The following is a 27,849-nucleotide window of genomic DNA, read 5'->3' as shown; positions in this document are numbered from 1 at the left end:
CCCAGTGGTGTCGACCAGCCCTTGGTCTCAGAGTCGCTGAGTCTTCTGCTCTGCCATTTCTCTCACTTTGGGTCACAATCCAGTTTGCCTCTGCATCCCTCTGGGAATCGTTTTTCACCCTTGTGTGTGTGTGTGTGTTAGGTTCCGCTGGTGATCTTTAAGCGTGAAAAGGAGGTGGCCCGGAAGCTGGAGTTTGATGGACTGTACATCACAGAGCAACCGTCGGAGGACGACATCAAGGGCCAGTGGGACCGCTTGGTCATCAACACGCAGTGAGTAGAACTTTATCTCCAGCAGTGACGGATGAAGGTTGGGTGCCGGTGGCCTTGTGAGCGACAGGTGACCAGTCGTGGGAAAACCCACGACCCGCTTCCACAACACTAGAACAAAAATCTCAATTCCAGAGAAAATGAACAGAAAGAACGGAGCTGCCTGGAGCAGACTGCACTCAAACATCTGCACGGACCCTGAAACCTCAGGGATCCAAGCGGTTGATCTTTGAGTCCAAACACTCCGACCAACAACATCTTGGGATGGAGCAACATCTGAGCGACAGTACCGCAATTTGCGGCTTATAAAGCATAATATCAACAAACAGGTCTATTTTCATACTTAAGGCACTCCTCATATAAGGTGCATGATAAAATACACAATATATAAAGTCAGACAAAGCAGTCAGTTTAGTGCAACTTTATTCAACTCATTCACAATATTTCCAAATATTGTCAATTGTAACAAATACAGAAAAATACACTCTCATTGTGAATCGTTCGTCTTCCTCAAATCCCTCATCTTCAATGTACGAGTTGAATAGTTGGGCGTCTTCGCCATCAAGCATGCCGGGTTCCCTCCTGTCTTTATCTGATTCAGTCTTGTTGCTGTTACTTGGCTGTTCGGCGATGATGCCGGCTTCGAACCACCGTCAGGACAGATTGCTTAGCCCAGGCATCCGCCATCCGCCGACAGTTAGTTGCGAAACTCGCCCGGCGCTGCCGCCCTGTCTTGGTAAAGGTGTGTTCTTCTGTCATCCGATGCTCCCAAGCGGCTCATGATTTAACTATGACCGCCCTGTTGGCGCCAATATCCAGCGGTTTGACTTCTTTGGTTAATCCTCCCGGAATGACAGCAAGCCCCAATTTGTTTTCTTTACTTGGTTTTTAACAGTATTGACGAGATGGGTGCGCATGGCGTGATGGATCAATAGGGACGGAGATGTTGTGGAAAAAGCCATCCGGTCTCTTGACGTAAACTTCTCTCAGTCACTCTCCCATTTTCTCCTCGTCCATCCAACTCTTTGGGATGGCCAAATCCCAATGACTCCGGCTGGAAACTTTTCATCTGGCAAAGTCTTCCTCTTAAAATGACCATGGGTGGTAGTTTCTGGCCATTCGCCCGGCAACTGAGAACTACAATGACAGATGACATCTCGTTCCCTATGGGGCATATAGATATCGTACCAGTCTGTGTTGTCTTGACAGTAGGGTTGGCGGGAATGTCAAAAGTGAGGGGGACCTCGTCCATGTTGGTGATGTGGTCTGGCTGAATGTTTTTTCAGTGATCTTTTACTTGCAGTAGGTGCAGAGGATGGCGGGCGTTTCTTTGTAATCCTTTGGCAGTTGCTGCGAGATGGTAGTTCTTGTGTAGACAAAGGAATGACGCCTTTTCATGAAGCGAAACACCAAGAAGGACCTCCTGTAATTCGTCGATCTGCGCTATGAATGGAGACGGTATAGACGTCCCTATCTGAAGGTCTCTGTTCAATAGCCCACTGTTCAATTTTGTCCTCTAACTGTGGCCACCTCGCTTTCTTCCCTCAGAAACTCAGTTTGGTTTTCTTTACTTGGCACAGTTTACCTGTTTGCTTCCTCCACTTCTGTACCATTCATCTGTTCACGTGGAATTCTTTGGCAGCTGCTCTATTCCCATCATCTCCTGCGTGACTGATAGCCTTGAGTTTGAATTGCACTGTGTAAGCATGTCTCTCAACAGGTGCCATTTTTGGGGTCCTCATACACACCAATGTACATTAATATTCTGTCGAAGCACAGCACCACGTACCACTGTTACAAAAATTGGCAGAAGTAAGTGTACTACCTACTGTCCTCTGATTGGTTTATCATTACCTGAAGTTAGTGTGAGGTTGGACCAACGTATTCCGGCACTTGGAGTTGTTTGACATTGCAACTCTTATTCAACCAAGGACCAACTTTAATGATGTCAGTTGGAACGGTCCGACCATCAATCAATCAGGCGGAGCGGCTTCGTCTCTTACCAAAATCGCAGCAAATCATTTTGACAGATGTTCGAGCACAGTGCACCATACAAAATTGCTTTGCAGTCAGTAAGCACAACAAGAATTCATACCCAAGGTGCACCGAATTATAAGGCACACGGACAATTTTTGAAAAAGTGTAAGGATTTAAGTAAGCCTTGAAGTGCGTAAAATAAGGTAACACCTGATGGGTTCTTCTTCCTCTGGGGTCCCAGTGTCTTGAGAGGACTGCTCAAAGTGTGCTGCAATACCTTGCTGCATTTGTAGTCCCACTCATCCGCCTCGTAGGAAAGCATGAATGACGTCTCCCCTCACCAGGGTAACTGCTGGAGGAGGCAACCATTCATGCCACCTGGAAAGACACGTTCCCAGTCCTTAGTCCTAAACCGTTCATCATGAAACCCTCTCCATCTCAGCACGGGGTCACGTGACCGTCACGCCACCTCCGTGGCTTTTCTCTGATCGAGCCGGTGGACCAGGAGCCGCTTTCTGGACCGGAGTAGTTGCTCCTCAGGTCCTGTTGTCTGGTTGTCTTCTGCGGTGTTTAATGAGACCTGTGAAACTATGAAATGCTGGTAAACTGAGGGCAGTGATGTAAACGTGGATCAGGATGGTGGACAGTTAACTCATCTCTTTATTTTTCTTGTTTTCTTTCAGGTCTTTTCCAAACAACTACTGGGATAAGTTTGTGAAGAGGAAGGTAGGTGCACCTGAACCATGTCAAAGCTAAGCTGCAAATGTAGAACACAAACACCAAGCATGCCTGTGACAGTAAAAGGTCAGAGGCGAATGCTCATCTAAGACATTTACACCACAGCGAAGTAGATGGACCGTCGTGAGTCCTGTTTTCTTCTGCGGCATTCAGAAGGACACTTCCCTGTGCAGAGTAGATCTCAGAGGCTCCTGTGGAGCTGGCGGACGTTCCTCTGTGACATCTCTCTTCTTTCCCACACAAACCAAACATCTCAGTGGAAAATGTCCTGCAGGTGATGGATAAATATGGGGAATTCTACGGCCACGACCGCATCAGTGAGCTGCTGGGGATGGACAAGGCGGCGCTCGATTTCAGCGACGCTCACAAGAAAAAGAAGCCCAGGAGAGACGGCTCGCTGGCAGCGGTGTGAGTTCCCGCTTCCAGAATTCTGGAAAGGTTTCCTGAAAAAAGTACTTCTCATGTCATGTGTGTGTGTTTGTGAGGGTTGAATGTGCTGCTGTAGAACAAAACGAGAAGAAGTACTGTTAGGATAGTGGCTGTGACCTCGCCTTCTCAAAACACTCCTCCGCATTCAACCACGGCCCAAGTGGCCTTCAGCTCCGTGTACGAGGTTCATCTTGTTGCCTGCGAGGAGTCAGGCGGCTGAGCTGTGAGCCCGCCTGCAGGTGGAGGTCGGGAGCCCTTGCAGATCCTTCTTCTTATCCGTCCCCAGGCTGAACTCCATCGACGTGAAGTACCAGATCTGGAAGCTGGGCGTGGTCTTCACGGACAACGTAAGTAATGCGGCGCGAGCCATGCGTGGCGCCTCGGTGTGGCCGGATGCAGAGCCGCTGTCGTGGACGTGACCCTGTGTCTGGCCTGCAGTCCTTCCTGTACCTGGCCTGGTACATGACCATGTCTATCCTGGGTCACTACAACAACTTCTTCTTCGCCGCCCACCTGCTGGACATCGCCATGGGCTTCAAGACCCTCAGGACCATCCTGTCCTCCGTCACACACAACGGCAAGCAGGTGAGGACTCGACCCCCTGTGCTCGGCCTATCTTCTCTCTCCTTCTGCTCCTCTGCCATCCCTCGGCTCTCTTCAGTCATGAAAAGCTGCATGTCTTCATGTCCCAGCTGATTATATGAAGGAGAGGCGTATGACCTGAACCTCTGTCGAAGGTAGATAGAGAGGATGACCCTGCCCTGTTCTCCCCGGCAGCTGGTGCTGACGGTGGGCCTGCTGGCGGTGGTGGTGTACCTCTACACCGTGGTGGCCTTCAACTTCTTCCGGAAGTTCTACAACAAGAGCGAGGACGGAGAATTGCCGGACATGAAGTGCGACGACATGCTGACCGTGAGTGTTTGACGTCTGAAACTGAAAGTAAGACGGGAGCCAGGCAGGAGAAGGGCCAGGCGGCTCCTCTTTGGATCTCAGGATGCAGGAAGAGATGATCTTTTCCCATCAAGCACCTGGCCTTTAGTCCGGCTTCTGTCCTGAAGGCAATGACCAGAGGTTCCATCTCAAGGTGGCCTGTTTAATCCAGTCATCATCCAACACAAACCCTCCTGTGCCGGGGACAGACGGCAGATAATGCAAGGGAGGTCCAGCAGCAGAAAAGGTTGGAAGGAAGAGATAAAGAAGGCATGGACATAAGTAGAGGTTTGATGGAAAGATCATGCTGAGGACCACAGGCTCCAGGCGTGATCTTTCCAACCCTGGTTTCATTTTGTTTCCATTATTTTGTCCTCAAAGCAGAATCAGGCCATGTTTCCTCTTTGGCTCTGGTTGATAGTGCTAACCAGATGTGTGTGTGTGTGTGTGTGTGTGTGTGTGTGTGTGTGTGTGTGTGTGTGTGTGTGTGTGTGTGTGTGTGAGTGTGAGTGTGAGTGTGAGTATGGCATGGAGCCTGTCAGTAAGGAAGACCATCTCCATTTATGGAAGGCAAGCCAGGGGTCAGGCCTCTGCTGCTGCTGCCCTCCGGCTGTGTGTGTGTGTGTGTGTGTGTGTGTGTGTGTGTGTGTGTGTGTGCGCGTGTGTGCGTGTGTGTGCGCACGTGCGCGCACATGGGCTTCTTTTTCCTTCCATCCATCCGCTGCTGCAGCCCTGGCCCCCTGGAGATGTTTGTGAAGGTCCATACTCAGACACACACCTGCCTGGAAGATGTTCACCTGTGCCTTCAGATGTTCCTCACATCCAAGCAATTGATGAGCAATCAATATTGAAATAGTTTCAGTTTCACCTGAAATTAACGACTGATCTCTGTGAGAACCCACAGAAACAGGCCATGGAAGAATTGGGTTATATTATATATGATATACTTTATACATTGTATGTTATATTTTAGATATTATAAAGCTATAAATGGTATCCTTTATGGCCCTGAAAACATCAGCGATGATCAGCTTCAACAGTGTTGTTAGATCTTGACCTACAGGCTGAATCCTGAGGACCTCTGGCTGAACACCTGATGGTCCTGGACGCTCATGAAGGAATGAATGCGTGAAGACATGAATTCAAGAAATGATGAAGGTGTGACATCATGGCGTCGTGAAGACAAGAAGCTTCTGCTGGACCTCTCGTCACTGCAGTCTGCACCCAAGTTCTGTTTTGGATCCACTGCCCCGAAAGGCGTGGAGAGCCGTGAGGCTGCAGCTCCTCTTCCTCTGAGATGTCCTCACTCCGTCATCTCATCGGCCATGATTGCCTCCTCAAATGGCTGCTATGACATCATGAGTTTGGGGGCGGAGCCAGCACACACATGCAAGCTGGAAGGAAGGAGGTCATCTTCATCTTCATCACCTGTTTACTGAAAAAGAGATTGCCAGTCCAGGTCTTGAAACAACAACACACACACACAATGTCTGATGCTCTCTCAGTTTGGCCTGGAATGGAAGCTCCCGTCCCTCACCGTGGTTCTCCAGAAGGTCTCAAGTCCTCCTTCCTTCTGCTTTGTTTTGTGCGCTGCGCGACTTGCGCTCGACACCAACTCCAGTTTCAGACACTGGAGGCCGAAGCGACCAGGTGGGCTTTCAGCGGCTGCAGGCGAGATGTTGCTGGGCCTGGACTGGAAGGACAGGAGATGGACTGAAGATGGACTGAAGATGGACTGAAGAGAAGAATGAAGAACAGACATCTCTTACTGCCAAGTACCGGAAAAGAAATACCATATAAGGGCTCCTAACTGGTGTGTGTGTGTGTGTGTGTGTGTGTGTGTGTGTGTGTGTGTGTGTGTGTGTGTGTGTGTGTGTGTGCATTTCCTGGAAGTGGGAGGGGGGCTCTCTGTCACCCGTAGATTTCACATAAACACACACACACACACACACACTAATCCCCTATAGTCAGCCACCCATAGCATTCCATGGAGCTGCACTTATTCCTATTAAGGGTTCTGGAGGAAGGTGACAGGGGCTTAGTGGGATGGAGAGATGGATGATGAAGGACCATTGCCTCCAGCAGCTCCCCTCCCTTTATGAGAAGAAATCCCCTCCATCAACAACCAGCATGACATGTTGGGAGAAGTTCAGAGGTCTCAGTCTCTCCTCAGATGATCCCACGTTTCACCTTCTTTACTTGATGTTTGTCTGCACACGGTTCCTTCTGCAGCTCCTCCTGTAGCTCCTTCATGTACCCCTTCAGTGACTCCTTCTGAAACGCCTTCAGCAGCTTCTTCTAGAGCACCTCCAGTAACTCCTCCTGTAGCCCCGTCTGCAGGCTCCTCTCTGGCTCCTTGTGCAGCTCCTTCAGTAGTTCCTGCAGCTTCTTCTGCATCTCCTCTCTGTCATGAAGTGTCAGTCCCGAGAAGGACGTGTGCAGAAGACAGGAGTTCTAAATGTACAGACGGTTTCATCCTAAGTGTGCTGTTTATTCTGGGAGAGGAACATCGCTGATCATGCTTTGTCTTGCTGTCAACACACCAGCCTCCCTTTCTCCTGAACATCTGGTCCAAAGCCCTTTGCTTCCGGTTCTTGGCTTCCAGAACCTGATCCGGGGGGAAGCGTGGAGCAGCTTCGGGTCTCCTTCTCATCGTGCTCAGGAACACAGTGGTTCCCGTAGGAGGCCCTGGACTGTGCCGCCCAATCTGACGGCCATTTTGAGAAGGCTGTCTTTCATACCAAATAGAAAAGCTACCGTTCTCCTCCAAACCAAGCTGACGTGTGACCAACGAGCACAGCGACAGCTGGAACGGCCCTTGCAGATCACAAACAGAGCAGGAGAACACCGAGTCCGTTCCTGAGACCAGGGGCCACAGAGCTCGGGTCTTGAGAGGACATGTTATGGAGCCGAGGTAAAAGTATGAATACCTTGTCGGCCCGAGCTTCAGGTGAGGCTCTGGTTTGTGTTCCAGTGCTACATGTTCCACATGTATGTGGGCGTGCGGGCGGGAGGCGGCATCGGAGACCAGATCGAGGACCCGGCGGGGGACGAGTACGAGATCTACCGCATCATCTTCGACATCACCTTCTTCTTCTTCGTCATCGTGATCCTCTTGGCCATCATCCAGGGTGAGACATGCGCACACACACACACACACACACACACACACACACACACACACACACACACTTCTTTTTCTTCAAATCCTTTGGGCTTTTTCCCTCAGGGTCTCCACAGGGAGTCCACCTCTTCCATCTACCCCTATTCTCTGGATCCTCCTCTCTCACACCAACTACCTTCATATCTTCTCTCACGACGTCAATCAACCTTCTCTTCGTTCATCTTCTAGACCTCCTACCTGGCAACCCTAGCATCCTTCTACCAACATATATCCCTTCTCTGTACATGACCCAACCATCTCAGTCTGGCTTCTCTGACCTTCTCTCCAAAACATCTAACATGTGCTATTCCTCTGATGGACTCATTCCTGATCCTCTCCATCCTGGTCACTCCCAAAGAGAACCTCAACATCTTCATCTCTGCAACCTCTCGTTCTACCTGCTGTCTTTTGGTCATTGTAACAGTTTCTAGTCCATAGATCATCACTGGTCTCACCAGTGTCTCCTCCACCTTTCCTTTCCTTCTGGCTGATGTTCTTCTATCTCTTCATACCTTTTTTCCACCCGTTCCAACCTGCTTGGACCTGTCTCTTCACCTCTTCTCCACACTCTCCTACGCTCTGGACTGTTGACCTTAAGTACCTGAAATCCTCCAGCTTCTTGATCTCCACTCCCTGTAGCCTCACCGTTCCACCCGAGTTCCTCTCATTCACACACATATATTCTGTCTTGCTGCAACTAACCCTAACCCTTTCATTCCTCTCCTTTCCTGCGCATACCTCCACCTCTAGATTTTCTTCCATCTGTTCCCTGCTCTCACCACAGATCACAATGTCATCTGCAAACATCATGGTCCATGGCGATTCCTTACTAACCTCATCTGTCAGCCTGTCCATTACCACTGCAAACAAGAAGGGGCTCAGAACTGATCCCTGATGGAGTTCCACCTTGAACTTCTCTATCACACCGACACCACACCTCACCGCTGTCTCACAGCAAGCGTCCATGTCCTGCACCAGTGTAACATACTTCTCCCCCATTCCAGATGTCCTCATACAATACCAGAGCTCTTCTCTTTGCACCCTGTCATGTACTTTTTCTAGGTCTACAAAGGCCAAATGCAGCTCCCCTCTTACTTTCACTGAACTTCTCTGTTAGCATTCTCAAAGCAAATACTGCATCTGTAGTACTCTTCCTAGGCATGAAGCCGTACTGCTGCTGCCCACAAATGCAGACTTCTGCTCTCTGTCTAGGGTCCTCGATTCTTTCCCATAACTTCATTGTATGGCTCATCAATATTATCCTTCCATAGTTACCACAATCGACACATCTCCTGTATTCTTAAAAATGGGCACCATCACACTTTGTCTCCATTTCTTGTGCATCTTCTCACTCTCTAAGAATAATTGAATAATCTTAAATAATCCTACCAGAAACTCTCCTAGACACTTCCACACCTCCACAGGTATATCATCAAGAACAACTGCCTTTCCACTCTTCATCTTCTTCAACGCCTTCCTCACTTCACTTTTACTGATCTCTGCTACTTTGTGGTCCACAATACTCACCTCTTCTACCCTTTCCTCTCCTATCCACATAGGCTTAATCATTGATGCCTTTGGAGAGCTGAGGGATCAACAGGAGCAAGTGAAAGAAGACATGGAGGTGAACACACACTCACACACATTCACACACATACACACATTCACACACACACATTCACACACACACACACACACACATGTGCGCGCACACATGTTCACCCCTACATCGAGACAAAGATCAGATAGCATTTGAGGTTAAAGACTTTGGCTGTGATTTCGCCTTGTATTCAGAAGTGTCCCACATTCTGTCTCCAGACCAAATGTTTCATCTGTGGAATCGGCAACGACTACTTTGACACGGTCCCGCACGGCTTTGAAACGCACACTCTGCAGGAGCACAACCTGGCCAACTACCTGTGAGTACTCGCCGTCCCCGTGCGAGGACAGCGGCACGCCGAACCCAGGCAGCTGCAAAGCATTCATGCTAAGACTGACAGCCCACCAGTGGCAGCAGCTGCTGTCTGCGGTCAGAACCGTGGAGCCTCTTTCAGGACAGGCGTCCTAAACGGGAAATGAGGCAAATGTTGCGCAGAGGAAACTCTTATGTGGCCAGTCATTTGTTTTGGTGATGTTTGAGAGACACAATTATCCATCAATAAAAGGCGTCTGCAGAAACCTGGAGGGTACAGATATGAGGGAGACCATCTCCTTTGCAGCAGTCGTCAGGTTCAACGCCCAAAACTTCTCCGTGCTTCGGACTGGATAGAAAGCAGAGCTGGTGCTGAAGGCAGCTTCATCAGAGTGGAAATGAAAGTACACTGTAGATTGCGAAGGGTACTCGCTCAGCTCTGGGTGTACTCTGGTACTTTTGAGCTTCTAAGCCCTCCAGCCGATGCTCCACTGACATCTTTCAACCCACAGTTGCAAAGTAACGATGCTCACACGTGGTCATCTCTCTATTGGCTGCGGTTGGAGCCGGATGTACGTTTGAATTGGGAATATCAGTGACAAGACCTCGCACACCTGCAAGGTTCCCTCTAATATTTCATACGTCTGGGCATACAGTCAACCTGGCAGAGCATACTGAGGACCACTGTGAGCAACATCAGTATCACCCCGGGATCAGAGCTTCCATTTAGTCCATATTTTTCAATCAGAAAACTCGCTTACTGCTTTAGCATTGCTGCATGTTTTGCAGAGCGAACATTTCTCACTCGAAAAAGAAAAAATCTCACCCAGTGTCACCGCTTGTTCTTCTATGTGCGCGTACTCCGACAGCCATTCCAACTTTAAAGAACCGCATTTCTTTTTCACATTGGCTTGGTGAGTGGACGAATCACATTCGCCATCCGCTTGTTTCGCCACGATAAGGGGTTAGCATGCTAGCATTAGCGTCACTTAACTCCGCCACACCGTTATTATTGTGATATAGCGTGTTTGGGCAGAGCGCTTGCGCTAGTACTGTCAATGCGGTGATTGGCTGCGTAGTGTGATTGCATCGTATCGTACGGTTGGCTGGACACCCGTCACTCTCTGAGTTACTCATCAAAATGATGCAGAAAACAATGTTATGTATCTAATTCATTTGCAGTGCGCTCACTGCGCTGGATAGGTTTTCTTGTGCACTGAGGGTCCGAGCAGTGCACAATTGCACAGTTGTGCGGCTTAGAGGGAACATTGCACATCAGGAAGTATCAGGAAGCATCACGCAGTCACCCGTTAACCCCCGATGAACGAATCATCCTCAGGAGATCTGACCAGAACAAAACCTCAAGTGAGGGCTTTGATACGTCCAACCGGCATGTCTGTTTCCGAGTGCAGACCCCGGGTTGCATTCGGGGTTGAAGGTCTAACCTAATCCAGATTTCTCCCTCGATTGCGGTCAGTGAACAGTCATTGATTTGGGTTCTACCGTGTTTCCATGAGAAAATTGCCAGTTGCAGTGGTTGATCTCGTTTCAGCCCGTTAATTTCATGATACCAGCTGATTGAACCCAATGTTTGGTTTGGGTCCATTTTAAGAGCACTAGGAAACTACAGCCATTCATTGGCATCAGAAAGACAATTATCTCTATCTGATTTTTGTTTTCTACCTGACATCAATATGGTAAAACCATCAACTGTGGGGTTTTTTTTAGCTTATTCCTGGAACAGACCTCAGAGAAGACATTAATCCAGAGAAGTGTGCGTTTACTTCTGGAAGGGATTAGATGATGACTCCACGTGGATTCTGCTCCCACCCTGTTAGACTGGGGTGTCAAACTAGGGACGTCGTGTTTGGTGCCAATAATCAACTTTACCATTTTAAATCATAGCGGCCTCCTGATGATGTTCCTCAGGGTTCCTTCACAAAGGCCACTCATTCTTCCACTCATCAGGCCACTTGCGACGCTACGCTAAGGGTTGCAGAGACTCTGTCTGAGCTACTGTCGGTGTGAAGAAAGAAGAGCATCGAACAAAAGGTGGATCTGCAAATGGCCATTCACAGTAGACCTGGTCCTCCTGTTGAGGCGTCTCCACATATTTCTCCAATGGAAGTCCGTGTAAAACAGCTCATCGGAAGATCAGTGGATCTCCGAGGTCATAGTGATGGAAATCAAACAATGTATGCTGTTTCAGTTTCAGGTTGTGAAGATATTTAATAGTTAAAGTCAGTGTGTTTTACTTGTGTGTGTGTGTGTGTGTGTGTGTGTGTGTGTGTGTGTGTGTGTGTGTGTGTGTGTGTGTCTTTCAGATTCTTTGTGATGTATCTCATCAACAAAGATGAAACAGAGCACACAGGCCAGGTAATCCAGCTTCTTTCCACTATGTTTACCCTGATCTTTGTTGTTTGGAGTGTCTGGGGAGCAGATTTGCCTCTTCAGGGCTTCACCTCGTATGCCTGCAGTTTAACTAACACTGTATGAAACTCTAAGAAGATCAAGTTGAAGTGAACGTGGTGCTAAAGAAGAGAAAAAAGAGGGAATGAAAGTGATAATGGGGATAAGAAAGTTTGGAGACATCAGAGACCTTTCCCTCATGGTGCTGGAAGAGACCACACCGACCCAACAGTCCAAACAAGGCTGACTGAGGAGCAGCTGCCAAAGCATTCCCGGGGAGATGCCTCCTAAAGCTCCATGAAATTAGCAGAGACATGGGGAGGTTTCTGTCAAGTCAGGGCTCAGAGGCCACAGCGGCGAGTGATTTCGGTCTGTCGGAGTCGAACCTGCCGTGTTCTTTGGCCGTTCAGGTGCAGATAGTAAACCTAGTACCTCACAGCTTTCCCCATCCCTTTTAGTCCCCAGACCATGTACACATGGCACAGCCACCTGCGCCAGTTTGAAAGTAAATGATCAGACCTCCGAGCGATCAGAGATGACGTGCCAAACACATCTTTCCAGGTCCTACGATCAAGCTTGTCTCCTCAGCCAGCCTCCACTCGCACTCAGTAGACAATCCAGTCCTTTTCTGGACCGCTCTGTACTAGCGCTGGAACTGAGAGTAGTGGAATCCACGTCTGAAGGTTCCCGGTCGTCCAGGTTTTGGTCTATTGTAGTGAGATCTTAGCGTAGGACTGAGACTTGGTTTAATTCTTTGAAGACATTCCTCGTCTCACTCCAAAGGCTCTCCATTCCAGACTTGTAGGTTCATGATTTGTAACTCCTGGGGTTGGGGGTTTTGCAATCCTTCACAGTGACTCTGACATGCCAGGTGGTTCTGACAACCAAACCATCTCCAGTGGACAGGCTGATGCATGCTCATGCAGACGTAATGTGAAGGTAAACCCTTGTGTTCATCTGTCTCTCTCCAAGGAGTCTTATGTCTGGAAGATGTACCAGGAGCGCTGCTGGGAGTTCTTTCCTGCCGGCGATTGTTTCCGGAAACAGTACGAGGATCAGCTCAACTGATCCCTTCGTGGAGCAAAGACTTCCTTCTGAGCTCCCTCCTCCTTCTAATGAGCCTGCAACTGTCCCGAACCATGGGTTCTGCACTCTGCTCCAACTCTAAGCCTGAGAGAAACCGTGTCCAAGGAGCCCGGCCCTCAGTCAGACCTAGACCTCTGAAGTCTTCATCCAAGCGCTTCCTCATCCAGCCGGTGGACTTGCCAATTCCAGAACACTTTGTTGGGAATGCTTCTAAGGCTTTGTATATAGATGTCCTCCATGACAAATGTATGCCGTAAGAGACTGAAGGCGCGTGACCGTCTTCGGCTCGGAACGACGACAACCGCTTCATCATGATCTACGTTCACAGCACCGAGCAAAAAAAAAACACAAACGGGGGGCGCCCGAAGATGGAGGGGTGGACGGGAAGAGTTTCTTCCTCTGAGACTTTTGTGAGGAGGACGTTCGGATGACGTTTACGAGACTTTTATGTGTTCAGTGCACGTTGCATGTAGGTATATGGCGTGGACACAAAGGAAACACTGCGACTACTGTAATCCAGGACCACGGCTCTGCAATAAATCTTATCTTTCAGAAGATCAGACAGTCAGCTTTGGTTGCAACCAGGCGCTGATTCAGTCCAACGCTGCTTTGGAGTGTGCTGTAGTGAGAGGAGGACAAGGTACCGAAACGTCATACCATCGTCTCCACGACGACCATGGCGCTGAATCAACGCCTGTTACAACAAAAACTTTTTTTTTGATTAGGTTTTTACAAACGGGGCCACTGTGCTGGTTTGAATTAGAGTAGAGTCCTCAGGTGTTTATATTGTGTCCACACCCTGTACATGCCAATAGTGTGTGTGAAGGGCTCTTTAACTGCGTGTTCACATGGTTAGCAACATGATCAGACGTTCCAGCTAAGCTGAGAGACCTGGAAACTTAAAGCATCGACATAAACAATCCTCCATCAGCTTGCCAACCATCCACGTCTTTTGTTTGAAAGGCTACAGAACTAAATAAACCAGCGGCTGAATTGGCATCCTAGATTGCTCTGAATTATTGTTTTTCTTAGATTCACTCTTTGCTAGCAGCAACCGCCACGGACACGAGAGTTGCGCTCAGCTCTGGTCTGGTACAAGGAACGACCAGCGTCATCTGCATATTTCCATGAACTCTTCCCCGCACATCTACACGACCTTCTCTCTTTATTTTTTGGTTTGGATCGGCTCTTTTTCCTCCAATGCCCGCAGCCTCTGAGAGGGCAGAGGCAAAAGAAAAGGCGGTGATCCGTCCTCTACATCTGGTGCAGGAGCGACCGAAAACACTTCTTTCTGGTTGGTTAATGTGTTTCTTCGTCCTGGTTCTTGCAAACCAACCGTTTCGTTATTGCAGTCCATGGTCTGGCAGCAAGAGATGGACCCAAAGTCTTGAGGATCATTCATACACAGTTCACGCTAGTTTGGTGTAAGATGATTGGCCTGGGAAAGTTGACTGAGCAGTTACTAAAAAGGCCAGCAAGACAAGACAGACAAGTCCTACTTCGGTCACTGGTCAATGTCCTTCAGGGTGTGTTTGTCCAGTTCCAAACATGGTCTCCTTTCCTGAATTTTACATTCAAAACCACCCTCAGGGTTTCTGCTCGCACTTCTCTCACCATCTGTATCTGGAAGCATCCAAAATTGCCAAATATAAACAGAACGTAGGTTGGAGGTGGAAGGACATAAATGTGTCTGGACTGGTATTCAATGTTGGGTATGAATGAGCTGGAATGGTCTGTTCCACAGCAGAGGGAACCAAAGGGGAAGTGAGGAGGGACCATTGTAGTCCAGGCGTCCAGCGGGGCAATTAATAATTCCAGTGATGTTTAGAAACATGAATGTGAATCAACGCAGGCCATCTCATGCCATCTACCTAAAAAAGGCAGGACTGGGAAAAGGCATCAAGTTGTTAACAAGAATATCAGCTTCACATCTCCAACCAGACATTTTTGTCCAAACAGAGACAGGAAGCTGGAGGTCAGTCCTGGTCCCTGCTGTGCACCTGTAGCTCACTGACAGATAAGGAGAAAATCTACATTATTCAGAAGATTGATCACCAGACTTGCTTTTCATGTTTCCTTTAAGGGCTCCAGAGCTCCCACCTCATGCTGCCTAGCACTGGTCAGAGCGCCGTTATCTGCAGGCATCACCTCGCTCGTACCTCAGTATTGCAGGGTGGAAATAACCAACGGGCGGCAGCTGATTGGGGTTTAAATGCTAAAAGTGCATCACTACGGCCTGCAGGGTTCACATGTCCCTCCAGAGGTGAAGTGTTCCAAAAGCAATACCGTGACTGAGAATCATGAGTAGCAAGCACCCTCGGGACCGATGGCTGGAAGTTCAAGTCGGCAGGCAAAACTGGCGTCGGCTCAAGGTGATGAAGAATATAATGATGTAGATCAGATCAAGCTGTCAGTCATGGATGGATGAGAGAAGGGAGAAGCTACAGTGCCTTTCCATGCTGGGAACGACCTATGCAAGTTGTAAGACACAGGAGAAAGACAACGTGGGGGGGGTAGCCATCTTTTTCAAGGGCAGAAAAACCTGCAGCTCGAGGCCATTTTATTCTGAAAGGTAGATTGGAATTCATTGGACCAGCAAGAGGTTTGGTCTGAGCAGCTTTTCTGTGGTGCAGTCAGGAGTGTAACCAAGTCCAATGGGTTTCCAGCACACAATAATCTATCATTATTATTATTATCATTGGTGTTATTGTTACTGTTACTGGCCGTGTGAAATCCTCCCTTTCGTTTCATAGTAACAACAGTTCCAGGGTGGCTTTCACCCAGACGCCCATCCATTTCGGCCACAACGATCCAAACCAGGAAAACCTCTGATCTTAAACAGAGACAGGTCCTGGAGGCCAGTCGTTCTTGGAGGACGTCGTTCCTGGTGGACGGTCGTTCCTGGTGGACGGTCGCTCCGGGAGGAAGTCGCTCCAAGAGAATGGTCGTTCCTGGAGGACGGCCCTTTCAGGGGACAGTCGCTCCTCGAGGACGTCGCTCCAGGTGGACAGTCATTCTCAGACGACCGTCCGTTCAGAGGACAGTCGCTCCTGGAGAACGTAGCTCCAGGAGCGACTGTCGTTCCCGGAGGACGGTCCTTTCAGAGGACGGTCGTCACCGGAGGACGGTCGCTCCAGGAGGATCATGGCTCCGGTCTCTCCTTGTGTCCGTCACTTAGGGCTCCAGGCTGTTCTCCTCATCCTCTGATTGTGTTGGTGCTGCCACCAGAGAACAACCTGAAGCCGTAAGGTAACACTGGTGTTGGTTGTGGCTCATCTTTGTTACGCCCCTGAGCGCAAGTCAGCATTCCAGGATGTAAGACATGCGCGAGCATTGTGTTTCCAAAAGGTTTACACAGCAAACACTTCATGACACACAAAGGTTGGTGTCTGGAGATCAAGATGCACCAAGTCCAGACCAAAGGAGTTATAGTGCTGTGGATGAGATGAGACTTTGAGCCATTCTCACCGAGACATCCTGTATTTCTGTTGACACTGCAGTCATCCAGTCCGGTGCACAACGAACCATCTCCAGAAGGATTTGCTAGTTGTCTTCATGCTTTTCTTTGGTGATGATCTTATGCAATACAAGAAGATTGTTCCTTTTTTCATATAGACATTCTAGAAAAAAAAGAGACGATGCCGTTGCATGTTTATTACACCAGTTTAATGGAAAAGTACAACCAAGGCTAAACCAATGTCACCCATAAATTGTTTAAAAGGAATATTTAAGAAAACCTGAGATTTATGTAATTCTGTATCAGTGTTGTGAGCTTCATTGTAACTCTTCCTCGCCACAACTGCATTCCTTTGACAAAAAAGAAACAAGAAAAGGAAAATTTTGCCTGCTTTTCTCTCTTTCATCTCTGTTTAATGATCTTATTAGCAAAGCATTATTTGGTTTCTTATCCGAGCAATAGCAGCTCAGCTGTTAGCCAACAGCCCTTGGAGGAGTCAGTGGAGATGACTGGCCAACGTGACTCACAAACAAACCTCAGCCTGTTTTTCTTCTTCCTCCTCTTCCCATTTCTTCTCAAACTGAAATAAAACCAAGTATTTATTCAGTTGCTTTGGGTCCATTCCTTTCCTCAGCGCATGATCTATGTGTCGAGATGGACGGAAGGGAGGATGAGATCCAGGCCTTCGTTATGTTGTCTCCGTCTGGGTCGCAAACATCTGTCTTCTCGCCACCCCGTCTCTAAAGTCGTGCCTCCTCCACCCTCTGAGGCGAGAGCTGTCCGAGGAGGAGTTCCGACTCGTCCGGCTCCGATCATCTGCTCGGCACTCGTTGATGTCGCTTGCGTTCTAAAGCCCTCATGATACAAGTTTTTAAATTGCACGGAAGCGGCGGCTGGAAGCACTCAGCCTGGTCCTGCTGAAGAGACGCTGCTCTCCATTTAATTCGTTCACCAGATCTGATGACTTCTTGTGGTCCGGCGTCTCTCGGGCCAGTTTCCGGCCGGTGCCGGCACTATTAGAGAAGCTGCAACTTGAACCAGGCTGAACTGATACCAGGTTGACCCTAACAGTAACCCTAACACTAACCCCGGCCTGACTTTCAGCCAAATAAAACACCACTGCACATTCACGGTGGGAAACCACCGCCTGCAGCACTGCTTCGGTGTGGTCCTGTTGTGAAAAACAGTTGTTGTAATAATCATAAAATGTAAAAAGACATCAAGCATCGAGCAGCAGCAGGAACCTGATGATAGCAGAAGAAGACATCCAGCAGAACGAAGGTTTCTCCCATTGACATCGGCCATCTCGTCCCAGGCTCCAGGAGGTTCCTCTGGTGAGCTATGAAGAGGAGGTCCTTGTGTTTCCGTCGCGTCCTTCAGGACCAAGTGCCCAATGGATGATTTGATCATGGAAGGGGAAAAGATTCCAGCTTCAGAAGATCTGGTCCATTCAGTCAGAACAGCCGATGCATCAAGAACTCCAGGAAGGAAGCAGAACGTGTCACTTGACTAGAAGATCGGGACCGATCTATATTCCATGATCGATGATGTGATCAGTGGGATTTCTGGGGTGCATTTGTATCCACATTGTACATCCAATTTTGAAAAGATGACCTTTGCGAGGTCACTGATGAGAGGTGGCTCTTATTGAGCCGTGAAGGAGGAGGAGGAGGACAACAACGTCTCCTGGTCTGTATCTGCAGCAGGACGGGCGCTGAAGGCCACGGAGGCAGAATCAGTTCCGTCTCAGATTCCAGCCGCAGAAACCAGGCTATGTCAAAGTGACGGATGAGAAACATTTCCCAAACCATCGGCTCCTCACGCTCACCTTCAAGATGTGCAGACTGGAGCGTCAGCGGACTGAACACAGCTGAGAGGCCCAGCAGGTGCACTTCATGCTCCACACAAATACTGAGCTGCAACTCAACACTCTCCAGCTTCTCCTGAACCTCTGCAAAAGAACGCCAACATATGCTTCTCAACAGAGGAGGTCCCTTGATGATGATCTCACACATGCACGTACGCACGCACGTGAAGGCTGAAGCCGAAGGCAGCTTTCCTTCAGGGAAGGGGATGTCGAACCCGCAGCTGTTGACCACAAGCCGATATTACCTTTGTCTCTTTACGTCACTTTTGATAAACATGCGTTTTATTCCGTATGGCTGTTTCTTCCTGAGGAACATCTCTGAATTTTAGCACAAGTTCAACAGCATGAAGTCCCAGGCTGCTGAGATGTCCTTCTCCAGACCTCCGCACCTCCATGGGCTCCCTCTGGAAGTGGGTTTGGATTTCCCATCGAGCATCATGAGACAGACACGATGGCGGCGACCACGACGGGCGTCGGGGCTTCCTCCATTGTAGTCGGTCTTCTCCATCTTCTGCACCCTGACGGACTTCTGCCATGGTGGATCATCAGCAGACAACCAGCCTGGACTTTACTGCCGCAGGTCAGGAGCAGAACCCCTTCAGAGAGCCTCCTCATTCTTCACCCAATCTTTTTAACCCAAACCCAACACCTGCCTTTGTGTGTGTGTGTGTGTGTGTGTGTGTGTGTGTGTGTGTGTGTGTGTGTTGTTGTTCTGTTCAGCAGCTCAGTTGTGTTTGAGAGTGACTCCCTGGTTGTTTCGGGCTAACATCTCCAGGATCTTGTAGTTTATGCGGGACTGAAAGGTTTCTGAAGGTTGATCCTGCAGTGGCTGCAGGGAACCAGCTGCCCGGTGAGTTACGGCGACGCAAGTTTCATGGAAGACCATCTGCTGTCAGAGCTTTCGTCCTTGGAGGGGTTGCGGGTCAAACTGTCGGACGCGGTGGTTTCCTCTCACGGCCCGCTGAGCCCGGTCTGCAGACGTGGATCGGAGGCGGAGCCGCAGGCTTCAGTCCCAAGGATCCGGCGGCCGGAGCCTCACTGGGGTCTGGACGTGGCGGTGGGGAAGAGCTGAGCTTCCAGGCGGGATATCGCCGTGGAGACGGGAGCACGGCGGGCCGGTAAGGACTTCTGCTGGTTCCTTAGAATCCTAACATCCGCTGTGACATTTAAGAGGACAAAGCAGATGAGTTCTCAGCCTGTTTGAAATCCGGTTCTCCTAAATGCTGCTTTAAATGTTGTGGAGAGAAAGACCCAGCTGGATCTTCAGACGACGTTTGGTGACGTTTGCTCAATTTCATGTCCAATCCACCTCCGGGACTCCAGGCGATCTGTTCTCGTCACCTAAATATTTCGACAGCGGCGGCATCCTGAGGGTGAGACGAGTGATCCGTCTTCCCGCTCGGGAGCCCGAAGGCGATCGGACCACGGAGGAACGAGGCCGAGGTCTTTTTCAAAGTGTTAAAAAACAAATGTGATTATTCAAGGAAAAACCACACGTGACCTAGTCAAGAGTACTCTGATACAACCAGGATGAAGGTCCTGCTGTTTCTGCTTCTTATCGAACCCGTGCACGGATACGTTTGCATGAGGCGGGGGGGGGGTATGTATTAATCACCAATTCATCAATTTATTTATCTTCAGTTCATTCTGATCTTTGGACTGTAGGTCAGCGTCTCTGGGGCAGCAGATTTATGAGACACACAAACTGCTGCAAAGGTGTAAAGTTCTTCCTGAAGGTGTGTTTGAAAGACATGGTTCTGGTTCTTCTTCTTCTTTTCAAAACTGTCAGGATACAATAATACGGCAAAATTACCTTCAGAGCCTGTTTCTTCAGCTCCAGGTCATGAAGAAAGTGCTTTAAGCATTGACTCTAAGATGATCTGGCAGCCGGACAGGTGAAGGGTTGAGATACAAGGAGCAGCAGGTGCAGAGACAATCAGCGAGAAGGTCCACGAAGGCTATTAATGAATGAGAGGATGAACAGTTGAACGTCTCTGGGACTCCAGATGATCCAGCTCCTTCGGTTTTGTGCTCCAGTTTGTGCCGTTTGTGCGTAACATGTCCAAACCTTCTCTCGGCCGGCGTCACCCGTCAGGGCTGAAGACCCGGAGAAGATGCTGACTGAGGAGACCTGATGGTTCTGGCTTTAATTAGTACAGCCTGTATTAGTATGTCATCTGTTCTTTACAGGCTATGCTAATCTATGCCAGAATTAGCGATGCAGTAGATGCCCTGAACTGAACTCCCCTGGACCGGTTCCTTGTGGTCTTACGGGAACTCTTCACGGGGACTCCGCTGCTGTCGTCGGCCTCTTCATCACCAAGTTGAGGGTCGGACAGAGACTCTGTGGTCCAGGCATTTGTTATTGATACAATGACAAAGTTCTGCTTCTTCAGCGTTGAGCTGGCGGTCCGGTTAATGCACATCCTATGTCTGGGATACATTTCTCTTCATCAGGAAGTGATGCCTTGTGGAAGTTCTCAGTCACTAAGGTCGCCGTGCTCGTTGTCCTATCATGACATGGCAACAGTTGTCAACGTCTTCAGCTCTGAACAGAAGAGGCCTCTGGGCTGAAGGTGGAACATCTTCAGAAAACAGATTTTATAACAAGTCAGGAGCCGAATCATAATTTTAACCTCCAAATCCTGATGCAGATCAGAATGAGGAAGACATCTTGATCATGGGTTGTGACTGAAAACCCTTTTTCAGGGACTCGAGTTGATCCACCTCATCGTTTGCAAATCAGTGAAGCTGAATATTCGATCTGGTCAAAAACCTGCCGACGTAATCGGTGTATCGGCGGGACGTGAGTGGCCACAGACGGCTGAGGAATCAGATGGAGGAGGAGGTTTCGGACCTGCTCCATGAAAGGCTGTGAAGCACAAATGGGTTGAACCTCCTCCTCGTTCCTCCGCAGACAAACACGGCGGTCCACCTTCACCAGAGCGCGTCCCTTTCCCATCCTAGGCCTGTAAATGTGATGGACTGAAGCGTACAGGCAACACTTGGTCCAGAGTATCTTCTAAAAATGGATCGCTAACACGTGTTCTCCTCTCTCTTGCAGACATCCACTGGTCACCATGAACGTGACCTCCAGCTTTGACCTTGTCCACATTTTCAGCAGAAATCCTGCAGACCCACCAGAGCAGCTGCACCCTGCCTCTCTGGGTACAGTGTGTATTTTGGGACTGCTGCCTCCGCTGCCGTCCACCTGCACAGCCGGGAGTCTTACATGCTTGATTTGTTCCTTTTACAAGCCGGTGGTGGAGTTTGAGAGGAAGAAGCTCCTGCAGCTTCCTCTCCAACAACATTAACAAACCGCATGTTTTAGCTGTAGTTTCAAGAAAAGCAAGAAAAGAGGAAAATGTGAAATTAGGTGCCATGAGCCGGCCATCAGTCAGAGCGGCAGTCAGGTTCCTCTCACAGGTTATCGTTCACTGAACGCAAGAGCGCGAGATCAACCACAGGCTCGGTTCTCACGGAGAACATTCGAGTGTGAAAGTGAGACGGCAGCTCGAAGGAAGCAAAATTGGGAAACCATTGGACGTGAGGGAGGACCGTCCCGGTCCTCGCCCGAGTCAGATTGATTTGAAACCATCCCCAGGGAGGTATAATTAGACCTGAAGGTTTTGTTTTGCTTAGAACGTGAAAGGCTGTTTGTGCCGCGTTCCCCTCCATCCTTAGGCGATCCTCACCCGGGGGTTTCACCTGATGGGGTTGGAGGCTGGAATCGGAACGTCTCGTGGATTGGAGGAAACTTCACCGAGTCCCCGGGTAACCTGACCTGGACCCCGGCAGCTGAGGAGTTTGACCCACTGGGAGGCCATACCGTCTGGCAGGTAAGGCTCAGCCCTGACCGATACCCCCAAAACATCAGGTTCGATGTATTCTCGCGTCTACTGTTCTGGAGGCTCTGCACCGTCCCTGTGACACCTGTCAACATCAGCGGGGAGAAGCCACCGTGGGCTACTTTCATGGTGTTTTCACACCTGCCTGTCAAACCAGGACCAGAACAAGTAGGTTGAGGGCTTGTGATAGTCCAGGTCTGGTGACAGAGCAGCTCTGTGATATCTTTGGTGCAAAAACCCAACTTTAGTGTGAGGAACTGCAGGAAATACTGAGGAACATCTCAGTCGGTCAGGCCCTGAAGCAGCTGCAGGGTGTATCTCTCCTTCCTAAGGGACCGAAAAAGGTCCTTCATGATGCTCGGGCAGCACATTGTCCAGATAGAGGTAATAGGAAAATTTAACTTGACCCTTGTGTGGTGTTCAGGTCTGTTGGCACACACACACACACAAAAGTGAACACCACACAAGGGTTAATGGGAAAACAGCAATTCAGAAGAATCTGAGCAGCGCTGAGGGTTCCTCGTCAAGTTCCCCGGTTCTTAGAACCCGTCCAAGTTCTGCAAAGCCCTCCTGAGAGTTCATGGCTCATTTGCTGTGCTCACTGACGTTTGCTGAACAAAAATAAGCTTCGCCTCCGTTGAGAGCGATTAAAACTGCCTTATGTAGCGTTCCGCTTCTTTCCATGATGAAGTATGTGAGGAAGTACCTGAGATCTTGTGCTTATTCAAGTGAATGACTTTAGGAGTTGTAGTATTCAAAGACTACACTAACATTCCAGCTGCAGGTTTTAGATAACATGTTGGTTTTTTTTTTTTTCTTTTAAAAAAGCACTTCTACACCAGTTACTGTCTTCAAAACACAAAACACACACGCTTTGCCTTCCGAATGAATGAGTGGTCAGGAAAAGTGGGTTTGACGGTCGGACTGCCCGTGTTTAGCGTTTCAAGCAGATCTGAGGTGCGTCATCAGTTTCCTGCCGGTCCATCCCTCAGTGACGTTCGGCTTGTGTCCTTCCAAAGATGGCAGGACAGGAATGAATGTCAGAGAACGACCATCGGATGGTAGCCTGTTCCATGACCGTTAGCAGCCAAGTTGGTAACCATGGTAACCGGCAGCAGGGTGATTGATCCTTATTACTCCATCGCAGTGGCCATGTCCATAGGTGGCGCTGTTTAGAGTACTTTTCTGTGTCTGCACGTTTTGTTTAATTTCACTTTTCCCAAATTGTGACCAGACGTGACATGACCAGTCCAGTCCGTCTTTTCAGAAGTGGAAATCTGCCACAATTAACTTTCTTCCTTTTTTTTTTCCCACGCTGGACCTCCGGGCTGGAGTCGGAGACTTCGTAACTCCCGGTCAGCATGAAGGGATGAATGTCTTTTTATCCTCAGCTAATCTCAGCTGCGAGAGGGGCACATATTTAATTGGAGCCATCAGCTGTCAATCACGGGGCCACGCATGGGGACTCACAACACAAGAAACCTAGAAAGACAACGTCGGCAGTCGATCCGATCTCAGCCTGGAACCATCTTTCTCTGACCTCGGACTCCAAAGTCCTTGATCGTTGTGTCACCGCATTCAGTTGACTTTGTTTTTTTTTTTCATGAAACCACAGAATCCAAGAATCTCAGATTTAGATTTTAACTGCCGTCCTATTACATCTGCCGAAGGTCATCATCATCGTCTTCCTCACTGGATCGCTGTCGCTCGTCACTGTCGTTGGCAACATCCTGGTCCTGGTGTCCTTTAAGGTGAACAAGGCATTGAAGACGGTGAACAACTACTACCTGCTGAGCCTTGCCTTTGCAGACCTGACTATTGGCACGCTGTCCATGAACTTGTACACGACCTACATCATCATGGACCAGTGGGCTCTGGGGCCGCTGATCTGTGACCTGTGGCTCGCGATAGATTACGTGGCTAGTAACGCCTCGGTGATGAACCTGCTCGTCATCAGCTTCGACAGGTAAGGCAAAAGGAGTTACTTGTGTTTTTACCCAAAGGGTCAACCGTAACGTCCAGAAGAAGGTTAGTCTGAAAATGCGCGCATCTTTCCCTTCCTTTCAGGTACTTCTCCGTGACCAGACCTTTGACCTACCGTGCCAAACGAACAACCAAGCGCGCTATGACAATGATCTGCTTAGCCTGGTCCATCTCCTTCATCCTGTGGGCCCCGGCCATCCTGTTTTGGCAATATATTGTGGGCAAGCGGACAGTCCAGGCCAACGAGTGCTACATCCAGTTTCTGTCTGAGCCCATCATCACATTTTGCACTGCCATTGCGGCGTTCTACTTGCCGGTGACAATCATGGCTTTCCTCTTTTGGAAGATCTATCAGGAGACAGAGAAGCGTGCCAAAGATGTGCAGGGTCTCAAGGGATCGGGGTCAGGCAACAGCCAGGGTCAGAACCAAGGCAGCAGAAAGGCTGCAGACGAGGGAGCGAGAGGAAACACGAAAGATTCATCGGTCGTGGTCGGCGGCAAAAACTGCAGCAGCCGCGAATCAAATCATTTGGCCGCGGAAAACAATGACCCCTGCGTACCTGGAGGAACGGGGACCAGGGGGAGATGGGGCACGATTCTGGACCAGTTCTCATCGCTGCTGCCCGGTCGCCATGCTTCCAAGAGGTCTGTCAACTCCACAACCACCACTTTAGCCGAGCAAAGCAGCTGTGAGAGTTTGAACAACGACGAGGTCGGGGACCAGACAGGCTCAGTGGAGGAAGTTGATGGCTCCAATTCCTCTCGCCTTCCTACAGGTGCGACACGCCATTGCAACGAAATGGGTTTTGCATAAGATGAAGGATGTGATGGTCTGCAAAAATTTGCTTAATTTTGTCCGTAAACGCGACCGCGAGGCCTGATTGATGATGGTCTCTGGTCTCCCCAAATCATCCGGGAGACCAGATCCCTCAACAACAGATCCTTCTCACCACAGTAGCACCGGCTTCCTCCTGTGGCCGACTTTCATGGGAAATAACAGATTTACCAGATGGCGTCAGTGGTCAGACCTTCAAGAAAGAAAGTTCCAGATTCTAACCCAATGACTGCTTGGGTTCTTTCTGCGTTCTCCAGCTGCCTGCTTGGGTTCTCTCCCTGTTTCAGTTCTATTCCCACCATCTAAAAACAGTTAGTAGGTAAACTGAAGACTCTAAATTGTTCGTGATGAGAGGGTTAATGAACGGCTGCTTCTACAAAGACTGGCTGCTGATCCCCAACGCCCTGTGCAACACAATTGGCATGAGCTTGGGATTCCACAACCATAGTCGACATCCAGATCAGACTTTTGTATGAAATAAAATCCTCCCTCTGTCCGGTCTTGTCCTGCCCGAGTCGCTCCAATTCAGCGCTGCACCTCTAAATTTCATATTGCAACGTTAATAGTTAGCTAATCTGTCCGTTTGCCTCTTCTTCCAGATGGCGAAGGTTCAAAAAGAGCAAAGTCAAGCAGGGACAAGCACTCGACTCCGTCCAAAGACAGTCAGAGAGGGTCCAAGTCCTACCGCTTCCCGTCGCCCGGCGACCTGCCGCTCGCACCAATCCCCATGAACGACGCGGCGTCGGCCAAGCGCTTTGCCTCCAAAGCAAAGATCAATAAGCGCAAGAATGAAAAGAAGGCGAACGAGAAGAAAGCGGCGCGGACTCTCAGCGCCATCTTGTTTGCCTTCATCACCACGTGGCTGCCGTACAACATCATGGTGCTGGTCAACACCTTCTGCCAGGATTGCATCCCTGAGACTCTGTGGGCTCTGGGCTACTGGCTCTGCTACGTCAACAGTACCGTGAACCCCATGTGCTACGCCCTGTGCAACAAGACCTTCCGCACCACCTTCAGGGACATCTTGATGTGCCAGTGGAACCAGAAGAAAAACAAGCCTCATTTCCATCAGCAGAAAGCTGTGGCTTTCCGGCGGAAAGACCAGGTGTAAAGCACCCAAACAAGGGTGAGCGTGGGAACAATCGACGCTCGGAGGAGCCTTTTCTGCAGTTCCGACTCGGTCGAGCCTCCGCTTCGAACCCGTCAGACCCGAACCCGGGGCCGCCTCCCGAGTAGCTTCCTGTCAGAGGCGTCCGTGGCATCTGGACAGCCGCCGGTCACCAGGGGAATAACGGCCAACCCTCGCGTCGCTCGCCTTCCGCTCATCAGGGACTTTAACATCATGATTATAAAACACACAGTTTTATATCCATTCAACTAACATCCAATCATTTATGTAAAATCAGAATTTCAAAGTAAATCCAATGTTTTCCTGGCCAGACATCAACCCATGTATATTTACAAGTTCCTTCATTCTGGAACCTTGGGGTTTTACACCCTCTGCTGCCCAAAAGCCAAGGCACAAACAACTTTTTCTGTCTTTTCCCCGGTTTGCTTTGTGGGACATTGGATACACGTTCTACTTTAAATATCAAAAGAGAAGCTTGTTGCCTAACATTGTGCTGGATGTCTGAGGTGAAGCCCATCACTCCGTAAATGTTCAACCACAGAGTCCGGAGGGCCGGGCTGAACTTTATTCCAATGTTTGTTATTGCCGCTGCCCTTTGAGGGCCGGAGTCACGAGACCATCTGCCAACCGTTCCCCTTTCCACCTTTGAGATAGAGCACATTGCAAGAATCACCCTCTGCACCGCTTCAGCCCGGGCAGCACGGCTTCTTCTGAAGGCCATTCAGGCTCTCTGGGATTGCTGGCGGTCGGCTGGTCATCTGATGGCGGTCTGCTGGTCATCTGATGGCGGTCTGCTGGTGGCTTGATGGTCCCATCATCCCAGCAGGTGCCGGAGCGCCTCTTCCTAACAGGAGCCGTCGAACGCCTTTTCATTTCTTTTTACCGTATTTTCACGATCCTAAGGCGCACCGTTCTAAAAGGCAAAGTCCCAGTTTTGTGTGCTATTACTGTATTTAACACTCACTTAAGGTGCATCTGATTACAGGGCGCAGGTTTTATATACAATCCACGCCCACCCTTCCCCCTTTATCGTTCCCACGGTGTCCTCTACTACAGCTTTTCATTATAATCGGCTGGAAGTTGCTGCGCTACTGTAGTCCTGGTCCGGATGGAAAAATGCCACAGTTTCATGAAACGAAAGCACCAAGTCGGACCTCCTTAGAAATGTTCAATTTTCATTTCTTCTGCCAGCATTACTGCTTTTAGTCGAACGGTGACCGCCGAAACGCTTCCACTCGTTCTTTGCTCGATGATCCGTCGCTCGAGTCTTTCCTCCAACTCGCGCCGCCTCGCCTCATGACCGCGGAAACTCAGCTGCGTCTTCTTGACCTGTCGGAGCTCTTTTTCCAGCTTCCTCCACCTGCGAACCATCTAAGATTCATTGATCTTAAATTCTCTCACGGCTGCTCGATTTCCATGTTCCTCCGCGCAGCCGATGGCCTTCAGTTTAAACTCTGCTTCATTAAGGTGTCTCTTTGCTATTTTCAGGGTTGTTAAAACAACAATGTCCTGCATAACGCACATACCCGTTCTTTTATATACAATCCACGCCCACCCTTCCACCTGTAACGTTCTCATGATGTTCTCCACTACGTCTACCTTACAACAACATCACACACAGGGCGCGCTGCACGGTAGGGCTGCACATTTGAAGAAAATCTAAGACTTTTATGTTCGCCTTATAGTCCTGAAAATACGCTACATCTTCTTGAAAACTGTGCAGAATAATGAGTTTGATTGCAAACCGAACTTGAAAGCTGAAAGTCTCTCTCACACACGCACGCACACACACACGCACACACGCACACATGCACACA

At 49.4% G+C, this 27,849-nt stretch overlaps 2 protein-coding genes across 2 annotated transcripts in view; both read left to right on the top strand.

The window, feature by feature from the left end:
* The window catches only part of ryr2a (ryanodine receptor 2a (cardiac)), a 116,997-nt gene extending 103,084 nt beyond the window's left edge, over positions 1–13,913 (top strand). The window contains exons 105-115 of the mRNA XM_086140256.1: positions 142–272; positions 2,930–2,972; positions 3,259–3,392; positions 3,700–3,760; positions 3,852–3,998; positions 4,191–4,325; positions 7,318–7,474; positions 9,066–9,130; positions 9,325–9,425; positions 11,743–11,794; positions 12,800–13,913. Coding sequence (XP_085996382.1) covers positions 142–272; positions 2,930–2,972; positions 3,259–3,392; positions 3,700–3,760; positions 3,852–3,998; positions 4,191–4,325; positions 7,318–7,474; positions 9,066–9,130; positions 9,325–9,425; positions 11,743–11,794; positions 12,800–12,895 — 1,122 coding nt within the window. The 3' untranslated portion in view covers positions 12,896–13,913. The remainder of the gene's footprint in view (positions 1–141; positions 273–2,929; positions 2,973–3,258; positions 3,393–3,699; positions 3,761–3,851; positions 3,999–4,190; positions 4,326–7,317; positions 7,475–9,065; positions 9,131–9,324; positions 9,426–11,742; positions 11,795–12,799) is intronic.
* Positions 13,914–18,581: 4,668 nt separating this feature from the next.
* On the top strand, positions 18,582–26,856 carry LOC147215094 (muscarinic acetylcholine receptor M1-like). Its single transcript, XM_086140255.1, has 7 exons — positions 18,582–18,647; positions 19,216–19,355; positions 21,302–21,405; positions 21,922–22,076; positions 23,756–24,051; positions 24,153–24,844; positions 25,503–26,856. Exons 1-7 carry the CDS (start codon positions 18,582–18,584, stop codon positions 26,012–26,014), a joined length of 1,965 nt encoding a protein of 654 aa, XP_085996381.1. The 3' UTR covers positions 26,015–26,856.
* The last annotated feature ends 993 nt before the right edge of the window (positions 26,857–27,849 follow it).

This window comes from Fistularia commersonii, chromosome 33 (genome assembly GCF_037954325.1).
Source record: "Fistularia commersonii isolate RoL2024-O1a breed Wild chromosome 33, RoL_Fcom_v1.0, whole genome shotgun sequence".
NCBI classification, from domain to species: Eukaryota; Metazoa; Chordata; class Actinopteri; order Syngnathiformes; family Fistulariidae; genus Fistularia; species Fistularia commersonii.
This window is presented reverse-complemented; position numbering and strand designations above follow the sequence as displayed.

Excerpts from the sequence above, each read along its gene's own strand:
- LOC147215094 (XM_086140255.1), top strand. The coding sequence starts at position 18,582 with ATGAAGTCCCAGGCTGCTGAGATGTCCTTCTCCAGACCTCCGCACCTC. Across the intron at positions 19,356-21,301 it reads GACGGGAGCACGGCGGGCCG|ACATCCACTGGTCACCATGA; the intron begins GTAAGGACTTCT and ends TCTCTCTTGCAG. Across the intron at positions 24,052-24,152 it reads CTCGTCATCAGCTTCGACAG|GTACTTCTCCGTGACCAGAC; the intron begins GTAAGGCAAAAG and ends CCTTCCTTTCAG.